The 15,667-nt window shown below is 36.1% G+C and overlaps 1 protein-coding gene across 1 annotated transcript in view; it reads right to left on the bottom strand.

The window, feature by feature from the left end:
• Positions 1 to 15,667, bottom strand: part of crhr1 (corticotropin releasing hormone receptor 1) — a 123,554-nt gene that overhangs the window by 62,868 nt on the left and 45,019 nt on the right. The window contains exon 7 of the mRNA XM_052138465.1: positions 12,511 to 12,596. Coding sequence (XP_051994425.1) covers positions 12,511 to 12,596 — 86 coding nt within the window. The remainder of the gene's footprint in view (positions 1 to 12,510; positions 12,597 to 15,667) is intronic.

The raw sequence follows: 15,667 nt of genomic DNA, 5'->3' as shown, positions 1-15,667 counted from the left end.
CACGCTCACACACACACACAAACACACATTCACACACATCCATCATTGTTTATCCAATAACTTGTTCAAAACAGCACAAGCCTTGATACTATTTCTGAAGTGACTAATGAAGGCTTAGACGTATCATTTGTTTTGAACCAGCAACATTCGAATCTGATTCGTCACGTAAGAAAGTAGTTCCATGTACAAATTTGTTTTTTATGACCATACTCAGTTTTTCCTAATTTAAAAAAAATGTATGAACTGTAATGTCTCTGATTACCTACAGCACTCGGCCTGCGACCTCTTGCCTGCGGCCGAATCACAGCAGTGCTGATGTAGGGCCACTCCACACAATGCCTTCATTTTACAACAAGACAACAATATATTTCAAGATTAAAATTGCAGCTCCAACCTAAGAAAAGACGGTGAGGTAAGTTTTAATGTTTGTGATAATGTGGGCTTGTCTATGTCATTGTGATGCTCATTAATTTTCAGCGTGAATCAGTAACTATGGGCTCTTATGAACACAGTTTACATTTTTATATCAGTGCTGCAATATGTCAGTGCCTACTGTATAAATCCTTGTAAACATCCACGTTAAGTGCAAATGTTTTGCCCTGCTTATCGCGATTGTGAGCATTTCAACCTTCAACCTACAGTCTCTAAAATATACTTTCCATTGATCAAGTACATTGTAATCTAAAGTGTTGATGATGATGATGATAAGAAAAAAGCTGTTTATATGGATATTTTGAACTAAATATATGTATATACAGTATATCCGCTGCATATATGTTTAATTCAAAATATCCATAGAAACACATATCAATGAGCTTTTTGCTTATCATCATCGTCAACATTTTAGGTTACAATGTACTTGAATCAATGGAAATATTATAAGTGTATATCTACAGTATATGGACTTGCTTGAGTAATAGACCAAATGACGTGTTTACATTCCAGGAGGCATATGTTGATCACATAACACTTAGGTTAGTATGTGTATGTGTGTGTGAGAATAAACTGTACTGTAGGCATCTTTTTCGTCATGGGTTCAGCACCTTTCCCACTCTTGCCTCTTACTGTGTCCTCCTGGTGCAAAAATCTGTCACTGATGACCTGCGGTTTTCACAGAACAGGCCTGTGAAGCAAACCCCCCACTGGTCACTGCACACCCAGTGGACCATGGAGACCAGAGGACCAGACTGGCCAAGCAGGGGGAGGGAAATCAGTTATGGAATTCAGTTACTGCAAAGCTGACCAGGCTTGGATGAACAAATCAGCTAGCACAATTTAACCCAGATGAAACCACAAAAAAAAACAAAACAAAATCAGAAATTGCAAGATTGGATTTGCTTGTTGCTTTAGGGATGAGGTCATTTTTCAAGATGGAATTTGGATATATGTTTTTGCTTAAAATATTAACAGCAGCCCCCATAAAAGACATTACAAATAAGGGATGAATGTGATTTTAAAAGACTGATCTCTACTTTTCCTGATACCATATAGATGTCGCCAAGATGTCTGCCAAAGATCTCATCATCTGGAAAGCATTGCTCTCAGTTCTTTTGTTGAATTTTAGTAAAAATAATAATAATAATAAATCTGAGTAATAATTTAATACAGTTTACTATTGCTACAACTACCGACACAATACAATGATACAATGCCATATTTTAATGACTTATTTGATACCACCTCCATAGAATATGTATTTACTAATTTATTACTATGTAATAATAGATTTTTTTTAATACACTAGCATATTAATTGTAATGGTTAACTAATAGACCACTGAAAATCCCTTGTCCATCAACAATAATCCTGTAGCAAGGCAGACATCGGAATATTTGTCTACTGTATGTTTTCTGTTGTAATGCTCCTCATAAGCATAAACGACACGTATTGCACACATGCAAATGGGTTAAAATGTTATGTCGCATATTATAATTATATATTATGTTTAGTATATATAATACTGTATATTAATTATAACAAATACAAGCAAAACTGGCAATTTAGAGCCCTGGTTAACAATAAGCAATACTTTTTCATCACTTATTAATCTATGTTAATGTGAACATATACAAATACATTTCTAAAAACAAAAAGTTTTTTTTTACTAATGTTAACATTAAATACAATATGAGCTAACATAAGCAAACAATGAACAATTGTACTTTTCTTCATTGTTAGTTCATGATACCTTATGCATTAACTGGCAACAAATAGAACCCTACTGTAAAGTGCTACCAACATCTGAAAGTAAATTAATAATAGTGGATTACATTCAAAATTTTAAACTACATTTACAAATTTTAACATAACAAATGTGCCTTGCAGTAATACATTACACCATCACATTGTAAAGAGGTAGCTGACACATATGTTTATCAATGTCAAGATTTAACGTTAAAATGTACCTGAATGTAAAAGGGAAAAGGGTGTATTTTAGGAGCTATAGTGGGTTACACTTTTTTAAGTTTTTCAGTATTTTTAATTACCTTTTGCCTCCACTTTTACATTTTAAATGGTCTTGGTGTAAAAACTCATTTTATTACAAATATTCAAAGTCTCTCAATTAACATGAGTTCATAAATTGCACACAAATTAATTATAAAAGAATCTTAAAATTCTTAGTTTTAGTTTAGCACGTCAAAATGTAGGACCTTTTAACTTCCCATAATGAATTCATGCACTGAAAATATGACCAATGGCAGATGGAAGAAGCATTTGGGAAATCCATTTAAAAAAAAAAAATCATCCTTTTTTCAATTCCATTAGGTGACATTTATGGTATGAACAATCACACCTCAACTTTAAAACAAGTTTCAAACACTCACTTTGCTTAGCAAACAGACAGTCTTCTCTAAACTCATGCCATTGGTTAAGCCAGTGCTGTTACTGTATGTTTGGCCCAGTCAGGCCACTCAAAAAGCATGTTGCAGGTTCATTTGATGTTGCTAGTGGCACATAAACACACACTTCACCTTTAAACTCTCCTTTTTAACTGTTTAAAGTTAGACTAAATTACTCTTTAACCCTCAACCTTTTCTCTGAATTGGGCATTAGTAAGGGTTGACAAACAGTCTCTCTCTCTCTCTCTCTCTGGAGCCACATCTTTTAACTAAATCCTGAGAGGAGGGCTCGTCAAAGCTGCCTCTACTGATCCCTGTATCAGTGTTGTCCTATTTTAAAAAGAGCTCACTCAACCAACCCATCCGCAACAAGCTCACCAATTCACATCAAAATGTCTCCTGGCTAGACTAGTCGTCTCAAGGCAGACAGATTCACACCCAACAGCCCCATCTAATCGGTCTGTAGGAATACTTGGTTTGGCATTTAGAATTTTGCTGTCATTTTGTGTTTGTACAATATGTCTCTTGTGGTTGTTCTGGAGGGAGTCAAGGTGCCCCATATCAAACACATGGAATTCTACCTATAGGGTGTGTCATTCTCTATGGACGCTATCTGTGAAGGGGCTGACTACATTTTTGCATTAGCACCCTATCTCTTAAGGGAGCATGTAAGCAATGGCAGATGTATTGGCATTGCCAAATGTCCTCTTTTTACACTTTCCTGAAAATACCTTAGTAGAGTGCTTTTTTGTGTTGAGAGCGCACAAGGGTTTAGCAATGCAATCTTAGCACCTATCCAGCACATAAAATGATTTCAAGCATGAAAAAGTATTCAAGAGGCATCTTGGCTCCTGAAAAGGTCGACAAATTACTACATGGCAGACAGAAACTTCATTAGTGCCCATTTACAACAGTGTAACATTTTTATTAGGTACAGTAATTATGATGTTGAAGACACTTCCAGTACAACATTCGCTGTAAATTATACTAGTAGCTGCATATGATATGTTGAGATTTGCTCAAAACAATCACATTTACAGTGCCTAAAAAAGGATTTACTTACACTTAATGTATCAATTTCATTACAAAGAAAAAAGTGGCATCTGCAAGCTTCTGCTTCTCAGAAATAACTTCACCATGTATGCAATTTTTTTTTTTTAGTGGATATATTAAATCATTTCCAACTAAAGTTCACACAGGTGTCATTACAGAGTAGTTTATCACAAGTATGGACATGTTCCCCAAATGTGTCAACCTGAAAATGTCCAAATACGTTTTGTCTTCATTTTGAATAGTACTGTATATCTGTTCAATTATTTAAAACCTAATAAACTTGATTTTGTCAAATGTTCGCTTAAAAAGTGTGCTTATGCAGAAAAACAAATTATTTAAAACAAATGCCACTTGGTTTGATATTTTGTTTTCTAATGCAATTATTTTTTAAGAGTAGCTTAAGACTCTGTGAGGCCACTGTATAGGCCACAAGAAAAATGGCTGAAAAATCTTGAATCATTCTAACTATCAATATATTGTAAATTATAGATTATGATGATTGTTTCATTGCATAAATCATCCTTAAAAAACCAAAAATAAACTGTATTGTCCATTCCCTGTTTTTTAATCCAAAGGTCCATTTTTCATGTGATTATCTACATTTATGCATTTGGCAGACGCTTTTATCCAAAGCGACTTACAGTGCAATTATTATAGGGACAATCCCCAGAGCAACCTGGAGTTAAGTGCCTTGCTCAACGGCACAATGGTGGTGGCCGTGGGGTTCGAACCTGCGACCTTCTGATTAACAGCCCTGCGCTTTAGCCACTACGCCACCACCACTCACCATCTAATCAGCCAATCATTGAAACATTTTTATCTCAGTGCTTGTTGCAGATAGGCTGGTTTGAGCATTTCTGTAACTGCTGATCTCTTGGGATTTGCACACGCAACAGTTTCCAGGGTATATCAATTGTCTGTTACATGCTTGATTCTAATTAGTTTACAAACGTTCTAAGGTGTGCAATTATTTTCCATATGAAGTAGTTCCAGGTCTTGACTGCATATTGGTTCCATATCACTTTGCCAAATTATTTAAGTTATTTAAAAGAGCCATAAAGTCTGCCTCAGCAAAATAACTAATTAAAACTAAGAAATTTGTTAACTTTGTTAACTTTGTAACGCTTTAAATTTCAGTTGAAAAGTGCTCTCATGCTCCCTATCTCTCTCTCTCTCGCTCTTATATCATCCACACTCACACATGCTGACACACATACATACACGCACACACACTCATAGGCTCGAGTCGTGACCAACAAACAGAGCCTTGGTTTCAATGCACCCCCTGCAACTTGATCAGTACAATAGTTTTTATATTATCCAAAATAACTTGTATTTATGTCGGCCTATTTAGCCTCCCATAGTGGAAAGCACCCTTGTGCTCCCTTACCCTCTCTCTTTCTTTCTTATACACATGCTCACACACAACACACACACGCTTGCGAGCAACAAACAGAGCCTTCGTGTAAGCGCACACCTGCGGCTCAGTGGGGCTGTAAGCAGTTGTTTACTAAAACTTACATCTTGGTAATTTGAAGCAATGTTACTACTTACAAGAGTCGCTACAAACACAAGCAATTGGTGGTAGAAGAAAGTAGTTCCACTCACAAGAGTGTTTTAGGGACGAAAACCAGAAAATGTCTTGAGATAAGACATTATCTCAAGCGTGTCGTGGCCACATTGCCACATCGGTTGGCATTATTTTTCAATAATTCAATGTTCCGTTGTCAATTATTCCTTTCATGTTTGTGATGTCACAATGGGCCTCATTCATGACAATTTTTAGAATTGGGAGTCATTTCAACATAAAATGAAGTTTCCCGACAACCTTCCGCCGGATTCACATTCCTCAGATTTGATAGTACAACTTGTGTATTCCAAATGTTTATAAACAGAGCATGTATGCATGCTTCTACACAATTATCATAATCCATGCTCCATGGAATGCCATTTAAGGAAGGCTTCAGACTCACTAGTAAATGAGAATAGGAAGCTTTTAACATACATGCAAACGAAAGGTTTTTTTTTTTTTTTAAAGGAGTGCATTCACATGACTGAGGAACAGTCATCTTTGCTGCCATCAGAAGTTTAGTGTAAAAAATGTTCAGTTCATGCTGACAGGAAGATGTCCACAACAACTAACCTTCTCTGGTTCAATTGAGTCATTGGAGAAATTTCTCGAGTATTTCCACGATTGTACAGTGATACTTCCCTTGTAACAGGGACAATATTCAAAGAAATTGATAGAAAGCCTAAAGAAGGTCTTTGACCAAAATGCTGTAAGATATTACAGATTTAAAAGCTGCCTACGATGTGTTAATTTATGGTTTTATCACTGACCATATATCAACTGAATGCGATTTTACGATGCCTACACTAAAATATAAAATATAAATAATAGAGCTTATATCAAATAAAAAATAAAAATCCATCCATGTCCAGCCAGACATTATTTATCAGAACTCTCACAAACTCAAAAAATTTACATCACACCTGTTTTACGAACGATTTACATAAACAAAAAAATTCTGCTCATGTATCATGAACGAGGCCCTATGTCAAGTTGCTTTCCAACATTCTTTGATCATACCCCTTTGTCTTATTATGCATAGAAAATGCAGGTCTTCAATTTCAATTGTATTTCCTACCATTTTTGTCTTACATTATACAATGGCCCTCAAAAAATTATTTGCCCATTTAAGCCATACTTAAACATTTACGAATGTCAAGGCATCGTGTGGCATTTAAAATAACAATTAGCACTAGCACTTTCAAGCAAAATAGGACATCTGTGTGATCTTGAGGAAAACTGACTTTGTACATCCACTATAAACTTCCTTGAAACCAGTTAGTTACAAGACATTGCTGTATGTAACTTTTTTAGTGTTAAAATACTTTCTCCAATCCAAGCTTAATATGCAGACAACAATAAGTTAGGTTAATTTTCTCAAAAACTGTGAACACTGTGTCTCTGTGGTGCCATAAAAATTCCAGTGTTTGTTTTGAGAGACCAGTTAGACCCAATAAAATTACTGAACCTTGGGACTATATGACAGTTTGAACAAATGTAGGCAAGGGGCATTTTCAGAAAGCTGTTTTGAAATGTATTTATTTTTTCAATTTACAATTTGCAGTTCATTGGCACTAGTGTTGCAGAAATTACATAATTCAGCTATAAGTTCAGAGAAAGTCTATCATCATTTATTTGCAGATAACACATGATTTAATATTTTGTTGTCTTACATAATGAAATATATACATTTTAAAATGTGGCTTGCATGTCCATATCCTTTTTGGATCCACTGTATCACCATGGACATTATATTATATTGCACAATATTATGAATATTTTGTTCCCACACTGCAGGTCATTTACCGGCCCTACAGGAAACCAATCGGCTCATGCACCACTCCACCAAGATTACACATGTCTCTGTCTCATAACAGAGTGGTTTAAGGGAAATTACTCATTGAGGTTAAACACCAAATCCTGTGATATCCCCTCCATCACTGCTAAAAGGAACAATTTATTTGGAACAGCGGAACAGAAAAAGAACACATACGTCTTCACCAATGAATGCAAAGTTGATTTTAAAATGTCTAGAGCGATAATGACAATTTGTAATCCTTTTCTTCGAAAAGTAGTGAGTTTAAAGTCAAAATGATGTACCTGACTGAACATCTGAAGGGAATTATTAAATTGTGTATTTGGTTCAAGTGCATTTTGGTCATACCAGGCTAGAAGGGAATAAACACCTGCTTTCATTAAGTTGTTCTTGGACACTGCTTATGTACATTACTTTAGTGGTTCATATTGAAATATAATTGGTTCTTTGGGACACTGGACTTCTTGGTGCTCGCTTTTGTAATGCAGATTGTCTGTTATAGCTTCACCTTCAGGTTCATCGGCTGCCTTTGTTTAGGTCAGAGATTCCTTTAGATGGCTCAGAAATTTCAACAGGAAATGACAAAACAGTCCACAACCTCTCCAAACTCAGCTGTCAAAAATGTGTATTTGAGTTTTCTAAAAAAGATATACTGTTGGCCAAGCCTCTTATATTTCCATTCAGAGAGTCCATTTTATTACACATGAATGCTCAACAGTACCCATAAAATACTGGCAGTATTTTTATTTTATAAAAAGAAAAATGTATCTTCTCAATTTTGATTCAGATGAACAAATGAACAACAAATTAGGCTGTTAAAGGAATTATTACCTATATATATATATATATATATATATATATATATATATATATATATATATATATATATATATATACTATATATATACATGTCACAAACGCCTACGAAGGCGCCTCCCCGATCGGCCACCGGAGATCCGATTCACCTGAATTCTAAATTGCCTCCGCAACCCACATACTTAATTAGTCCACAGCTTAATTAGTCCACAGCTTAATTAGTCCACAGCTGATCTCCATTCATCTCCCTCTACTTAAGCTTCACGCAGTTACACACTCACTGCGAAGTCTTGTTTGTTCCGGCTACACTACTGAGCGTTCTAGTTTACATTCCTTACTCCCGTTAACATCTGTGTGTTCAATAAAAACTGCTTATGGATCCCAACTTACCTGAGTCCTTGTTACAATATATATATATATATACATACATTTTTTTTAATATTTGATTATATCTTTTCATGTGACAACACTGAAGAAATGACACTTTGCTACAATGTAAAGTTGTGAGTGTACAGCTTGTATAACAGTGTAAATTGCTGTCCCCTCAAAATAACTCAACACACAGCCATTCATGTCTAAACTTCTGGCAAAGTGTCATTTCTTCAGTGTTGTCACATGAAAAGATATAATCAAATATTTACAAAAATGTGAGGGTTGTACTTAAACTAAAAAAAAAAAATCCTCCACGTGCAGCAATGACAGCTTTGCAGATCCTTGGAAATCTAGCTGCCAGTTTGTCCAGATACTCAGGTGACATTTCATCCCACACTTCCTGTAGCACTTGTCTTGTTGGGCATTTCTCACGTATCATACAGTCTAGCCGATCTCACAAAAGCTCAATTGGGTTAAGATCCATAACACTCTTTTTCAATTATCTGTTGTCTAATGTCTGTTTCTTTGTCTACTCTAACATTTTCTTTTAGGTTTTCTGTTCCAAAAGTAGCTTTTTCTTTGCAATTCTTCCCATTAAGCCTGTACCCCTGAGTTTTCTCATTCTGTTATACATGAAACTGGTGTTAAGCGGGTAGAATACAATGAAGCTGTCAGCTGAGGACACTATTTCTGAAACTAGAGGCTCTGATGTACTTATCCTCTTGTTTAATTGTACATCTGACCTTCTGCATCTCTTTCTGTCCATGTTAGAGCCAGTTGTCCTTTGTCTTTGAAGAATGTAGTGTATACCTTTTGAAATCTTTTTGTTTTGCCAATTCAAGCATTGTATAGCCTTCATTCCTCAAAATAATGACTGACTGACGAGTTTCTAGAGAAAGCTGTTTATTTTATTTATTTTTTGCCATTTTTGACCTAATATTGACCTTAAGAATAGTATTCAAAACAGATTAAAGTGGAACAAGAATTTTATTTATTGTATTTTTTTGTGACTGGTTAAGTGCTCAATTAATTTATTTAATATATTAGGCAAAATTGTAAAAATAACTAAACTATCCCTACATTAATCAGAATTGAAAATCAAATAGTATCAAATAGAGAGCTTGTGAATCGGAATCGAATAAAATCAAATCAGAAAATATGTATTGATATCCAGCTCAATTGTCTACAAAACAAATGTCAAACGCAGTAGGAGAGAGAGACATCATATGGAGAGAGAGAAGGGACCAGCATTATGAACATGACTTTAGCCAGACTAGAACCCAGGTTGCCCATGAGAACCACAGCTCAAAATAATAAGAGCATTTGCACTGACAACAGGGCCACCGCTCCTGTAAGTATCTCCAAACTTTGACTCCAAGTGTATAACAAAACAGTCTTGCAGAAGCTACTGCCACAAATACATATCAAATAGGGACTTCATTATAAAAATCTTCCTGAAATCCTGTCCAATCTGCTCGAATTGCATGAGGGCTGCCACACTACATGGTCTCTCAGTCAGGTCTTTTTAGCCTGGAGTGCAGTGATTGTCTATTTATTCAACCTGCCTGGCTGTGTACGTCCCTCAGGGCCGTCCACGCAAGTGCACTCTCCCTGCTGGCTCCATTTCCACATTTGCCTAAGCTGTGAGCACCACGGAGCCAGCACATGTTCTCTTATGTGAGCAAACTTATTAATTATTAAATCAACAATCCTGCAGGAAACAGATGGCATAGATAACACGCAACTAACACACGTCTGCCTGGCATACCATATGTCTGTGTGATACTGTAGGTAAGCAGGTGGTTTAGACTACCTAGGATCTGTCACATGTCCCAGCAGCACCTTGTGCCAGTTGGCTAGCAGACTGAAATGTGTATTGCAAAAAAACAAAAAACAAAAAAACACCTTGAAGAATAATTTCAGTTGTTTTAAAAATCTGGTAGAAATGTTTTTTTTTTTTCTTTCTGTTTTTCTTCATGCAACAAACTGTTTAAAATCATCAGAGTGCAAAAGTGCTGAGGAGCAATTATCAAGTCTGAAGTGTTTGTTATTACTGAACAGAACAGTTTTTGTTTTAATGCTCTCTCACTTTAAATTAAGCTTCAAATACATCATGCTTTAATTCACATCTACATTATAAGGTGAAGTGTATGATTTCTGTGCCTGGTTTCATTTTATAGAAGACACTTGGCAGTTCATTGTGCAAGTGAAACCAGTTTTTAAAAATTATAGAAATTTTGGTTTATTGTAATGAAATGTCCTCCACAAACTTAAAAAAAATAATAATTATGGGAAATATAATATACTAAAAATATCAACTGAAATATAAAAATATTTGAAAATATATGAACAAATATTAGAAAATCAAAGCTACTTGTCTAATCCATTTATGTTCTAAGTTTAAGGTTGATATATATATAAAATTACCTTTTGTGGCAAATTTCAGACGCGGTACCAGAAATGTCCAATAGAAGACAGAAAATCTCCATTGGTGAATGATTCCCAAAATAAACCTGATTATAATAATGTCAAATTCCAAATGCATGGTGCTTGGGCCCATCATTGCAGCTTGCAGAAATATTTCTAATTTAATTTGAATATGAATGCCGGCATCATCACTGTTGATTCTGTATAATTTTTCCCCAATTCTTAAAAACTTTAGTTTCAAAATGATTGCCAAGTGATTCCAGAGAGTTTGAAAAAACTGTCTCAACTGCTTGCTGTGACTACGCAACTGCTGATGTCTTGGAGTTCACCCCCCCCCAAAAAAGACTATTTCTGTAATTATTTATTCACCTTTATGTTGTTCCAAAACCTGTTTGAATTTCTTTCTTCCTTGGAACATAAAATAAGCTGTAAGGCATAATATTATCCTTTTTTTTCATACAATGACATGGTGACTGAAACTGTCATTTCCTTACATTACGCCAAAAATCTCCTTTTGGATACAGAAGACTAAGTTATATGGGTTTGGAACAACATAAGGGTGAGTAAAGGATGACAGAATTTCTTTGAAGGTAAAAATATATTTTCTGAAAATTTCATTTTTGCTATCAATTTTCCGTGATACACTAAAATAGAACTTGAGTGAAAATGGAAGTAAAAGCAGTAATGTAATTCTTTTGACAGCAATGTTTGAAACATTCTGCAATGGAGACTTGTTCCACTTCATCTGCCCCACAGTGTTGAGTACAAATGCCAGACATAAAGGCCAATAGGGATTCTGTCTTAGTAAGTAATGGCTTACAGTTTTAAAGACTCGGCTATTCCTCTGAGTACCACTGTTATGCTTTAAAGGCAAGGTTCCAAAGCCATGGTACCCTTCTGTACAAAAATTAGTTTGAAAACATTTTGCACAATTTGTCTTTCACTCATACTCAATATATTAGTGAGCACAAAAGGCACAACTGAAATGGTGAGAATGGGAAGTTTCAGGGAAAATGCATAAATGATTTACAGTAAAAGATACAGCAAAGGGTCAAATCTGCTGACAAATTTGTGAGATCTTCATTGAAAATTTTAGTTTTTTCAGTTACTATAAATTGGGCTTAAAATTAAACATTAAAATGGCAAATATTATTTTCTTCCCTTATTTTCAAGTGTTGTCCTTTTTAATAGTTTTCTAGAGGATCCTTTTCTACTGATTACCTTCAAAAAGGATATAGTAGTTCACCCAAAATTATTTTATTATTTATTAACCAACAGTTTTGTTGCAAACGTGTATAACTTTCTCTCCTCTGTGGAAAACAAAATGAGATGGAGCCTCAGTCACCATTCACCATTCAATGCATCTTTTTTTTTTATAATGAAAGTGAATGGTGACCTCTGTGTTCTGAAGTGCAAGAACTTTTGTTTTTGGGGCAATTATCCTTTAACCTTTTCTTCATCTATCGATCTATCTGATTTTCATTGTGGACTCTCATGGACCCTACTGTATATTTAAAACAGTTATTAAAATTATTTGATTTGAAATAACTGTATCTCTAACTGTAACTAATAATGTTCCTTATGAATGGTGAACAAGTCTGAATGGAACCATGTACCTCCTCATTCAGGATTTCTTGACACTGGGAGTAGTTGCCCTTCTTCGCCCAAGTTCCATTGGTAAGACATTCTCTGTATACATTATCTGGAAAACACAGACACACATGAAACAATTAGGTGTGCAGCCATTGTTGTTTGATGTCTGCTTGTTTTGATGACTGATCCCCAAATGTAATTTCTAAGGCCGATTTTTCGCTTAAACGGTGTAATGTTTTTTCTATTCATCTGATGAATTATCTGGCACTGCATTTAATCTATTACATCATTCAAAGTTATGCAATATGACCCAAAACACTACAGAATTTTAATTGGGTTGCGGTCATTATGTTACTTCATAGTGCATGTGGGTTTGACCCTAGCATGTATATTTAAACTTGACTATTTGCTAAAAACTAGTGTCACATGAAATTGATTTACAGACTACAATTCTCCCTCAGTCCACCATACTGAGCATTGAACAGTGACCAAACATGGCTGTAACATAAAACAACATGACAGACAACATGAAACCTAAACAAGCTAATACTCAATTTGAAAGTAGGATTAGAAACATCTTGTGAAACATCTGTGGTCAAATCAGTCCTGGGTACAGGTGTGCTGATACAGATTTATTTGTATTTTTTCTTTTGAAAAAAGTGATTTTTAGGTTTAGTTTTACTTTTGCTTAACAAGGCCTATAATGAAACCTACCCAATAATAGTAATCAACCTTTCACCATTTGAGCCACTGGAACAAGTTATTTCAGGTATTATTGCAGAAATTAAAATAAAGAAATACACCAGGGATCTTGGCACCAGCATGCTCCAGATGTAGATTTGAACAATCAGCCATTGCATTGTTAGGAACATTTGTAAAGATGCAACTAAATATTATTTGACTTGAAACTCTGAAAATAATCACAGGTTGCTTGTTAGCTTTAAACATTTGTGAGAGAGATACATCATTCACGGAGAAATAAAAAATAAAACGTTGTCACAGCATCTTCTAGTTCATATTACTTTCGTTTCCATGGAAACTGTCACAACTATTGCAACTTTGGCAATTTGCGTGAGTAAGTAGGGCAAAGATTTGAGTCGATTCGATGCTACAAGCTGATTAGAGCCCTGATTGCCCTATGGGTTTGGCATCAGCACGCATCATAACAAGAAGCAATTATGGGGGTAATATCAACTGGAACTTTCTATCCATCATTGAACTGTAATAGTAGAGATCGATAGCATTAAAAGCACATGGTTTCTATTTCTCTTACATCGTTGTCCACACAGCTGGAGCACACAATGCATTGATGTTAAAACACAAATATGGTGAGTGTCAAGCTGAAATAACTTTATCTGGTTTGTCAGCCAGGATTATCCCTAGGAAGTTTGAAGAGGTGCAGAGATCTGGAGGACATTGGGTGTCATTTACTAATATTTGTGTACATACTTAATAAACATTTATACAACAGTTAGTTCTGGTCCTCAAATCGGATTAGAAGAGAGATGTTCCAAGAGCACTGATGTCTCACATCATCAGCACTGTTTGTATCAATTTACTGTTTGTATCACTCCTCGTGTTCGTGGCATTCTCCTCGGGGAGCCGGCTTCAACCTCCATGTGTGGACACACTAGTATTCTACCATGTCCAGGAAGATAGCGTGGAGGGTACTGGCTGCGATAGATTTTCCCGGATCTGCACCAGCAGTGGCATGTATGCTGGGGCTGCCCTTCCCCTCACACTCGCCGCTGCTCCAGGGAAGACAGCTGCCGTCCCTCACACCACGGAACACCAATGGGAGTCGAATAGCGGCCTCCAGACCCGCCCACGTCCTGATCCATTACATTGGATACTCCCCTTCCTAAACAATGCCCCCTTTAACCACGAGGACGCCAGATCCCCTTTATATTTAACACTATTAGAGGATGACATGGGATACTTCATATGCCACTGCTTGAACCTTGGACTAATATTGGCATTATATTCATGATGTTATACCAAGGTTATTTTTCTCTATTAACCAACATCTTATGGAGTTTTGTGTTCCTTGCCACAGTCGCCTTCTGCTTGCTCTCAGCAGTTCTAAATACGATTATTATTACATTTTACAATCATATTTAATCAAAATACACAATGATCACTCTAAGACTTTATAGATATTCCAGTTTATTTTTTTGTTAATGCATGATTTCCTGTAAAGCTGGATTGAAACGATGTGTGTCACTACTTTTTAACCACTGTTTCTGTCTCTTGCTCATCCCACCACAATATATATTTACATTGTTTTATATATATATATATATATACACTCACCTAAAGGATTATTAGGAACACCTGTTCAATTTCTCATTAATGCAATTATCTAATCAACCAATCACATGGCAGTTGCTTCAATGCATTTAGGGGTGTGGTCCTGGTCAAGACAATCTCCTGAACTCCAAACTGAATGTCAGAATGGGAAAGAAAGGTGATTTAAGCAATTTTGAGCGTGGCATGGTTGTTGGTGCCAGACGGGCCGGTCTGAGTATTTCACAATCTGCTCAGTTACTGGGATTTTCACGCACAACCATTTCTAGGGTTTACAAAGAATGGTGTGAAAAGGAAAAACATCCAGTATGCGGCAGACCTGTGGGCGAAAATGCCTTGTTGATGCTAGAGGTCAGAGGAGAATGGGCCGACTGATTCAAGCTGATAGAAGAGCAACTTTGCCTGAAATAACCACTCGTTACAACCGAGGTATGCAGCAAAGCATTTGTGAAGCCACAACATGCACAACTTTGAGGCGGATGGGCTACAACAGCAGAAGACCCCACCGGGTACACTCATCTCCACTACAAATAGGAAAAAGAGGCTACAATTTGCAAGAGCTCACCAAAATTGGACAGTTGAAGACTGGAAAAATGTTGCCTGGTCTGATGAGTCTCGATTTCTGTTGAGACATTCAGATGGTAGAGTCAGAATTTGGTGTAAACAGAATGAGAACATGGATCCATCATGCCTTGTTACCACTGTGTGGGGGATGTTTTCTTGGCACACTTTAGGCCCCTTAGTGCCAATTGGGCATCGTTTAAATGCCACGGCCTACCTGAGCATTGTTTCTGACCATGTCCATCCCTTTATGGCCACCATGTACCCATCCTCTGATGGCTACTTCCAGCAGGATAATGCACCATGTCACAA

Source organism: Xyrauchen texanus, chromosome 12 (genome assembly GCF_025860055.1).
Source record: "Xyrauchen texanus isolate HMW12.3.18 chromosome 12, RBS_HiC_50CHRs, whole genome shotgun sequence".
NCBI classification, from domain to species: domain Eukaryota; kingdom Metazoa; phylum Chordata; class Actinopteri; order Cypriniformes; family Catostomidae; genus Xyrauchen; species Xyrauchen texanus.
This window is presented reverse-complemented; position numbering and strand designations above follow the sequence as displayed.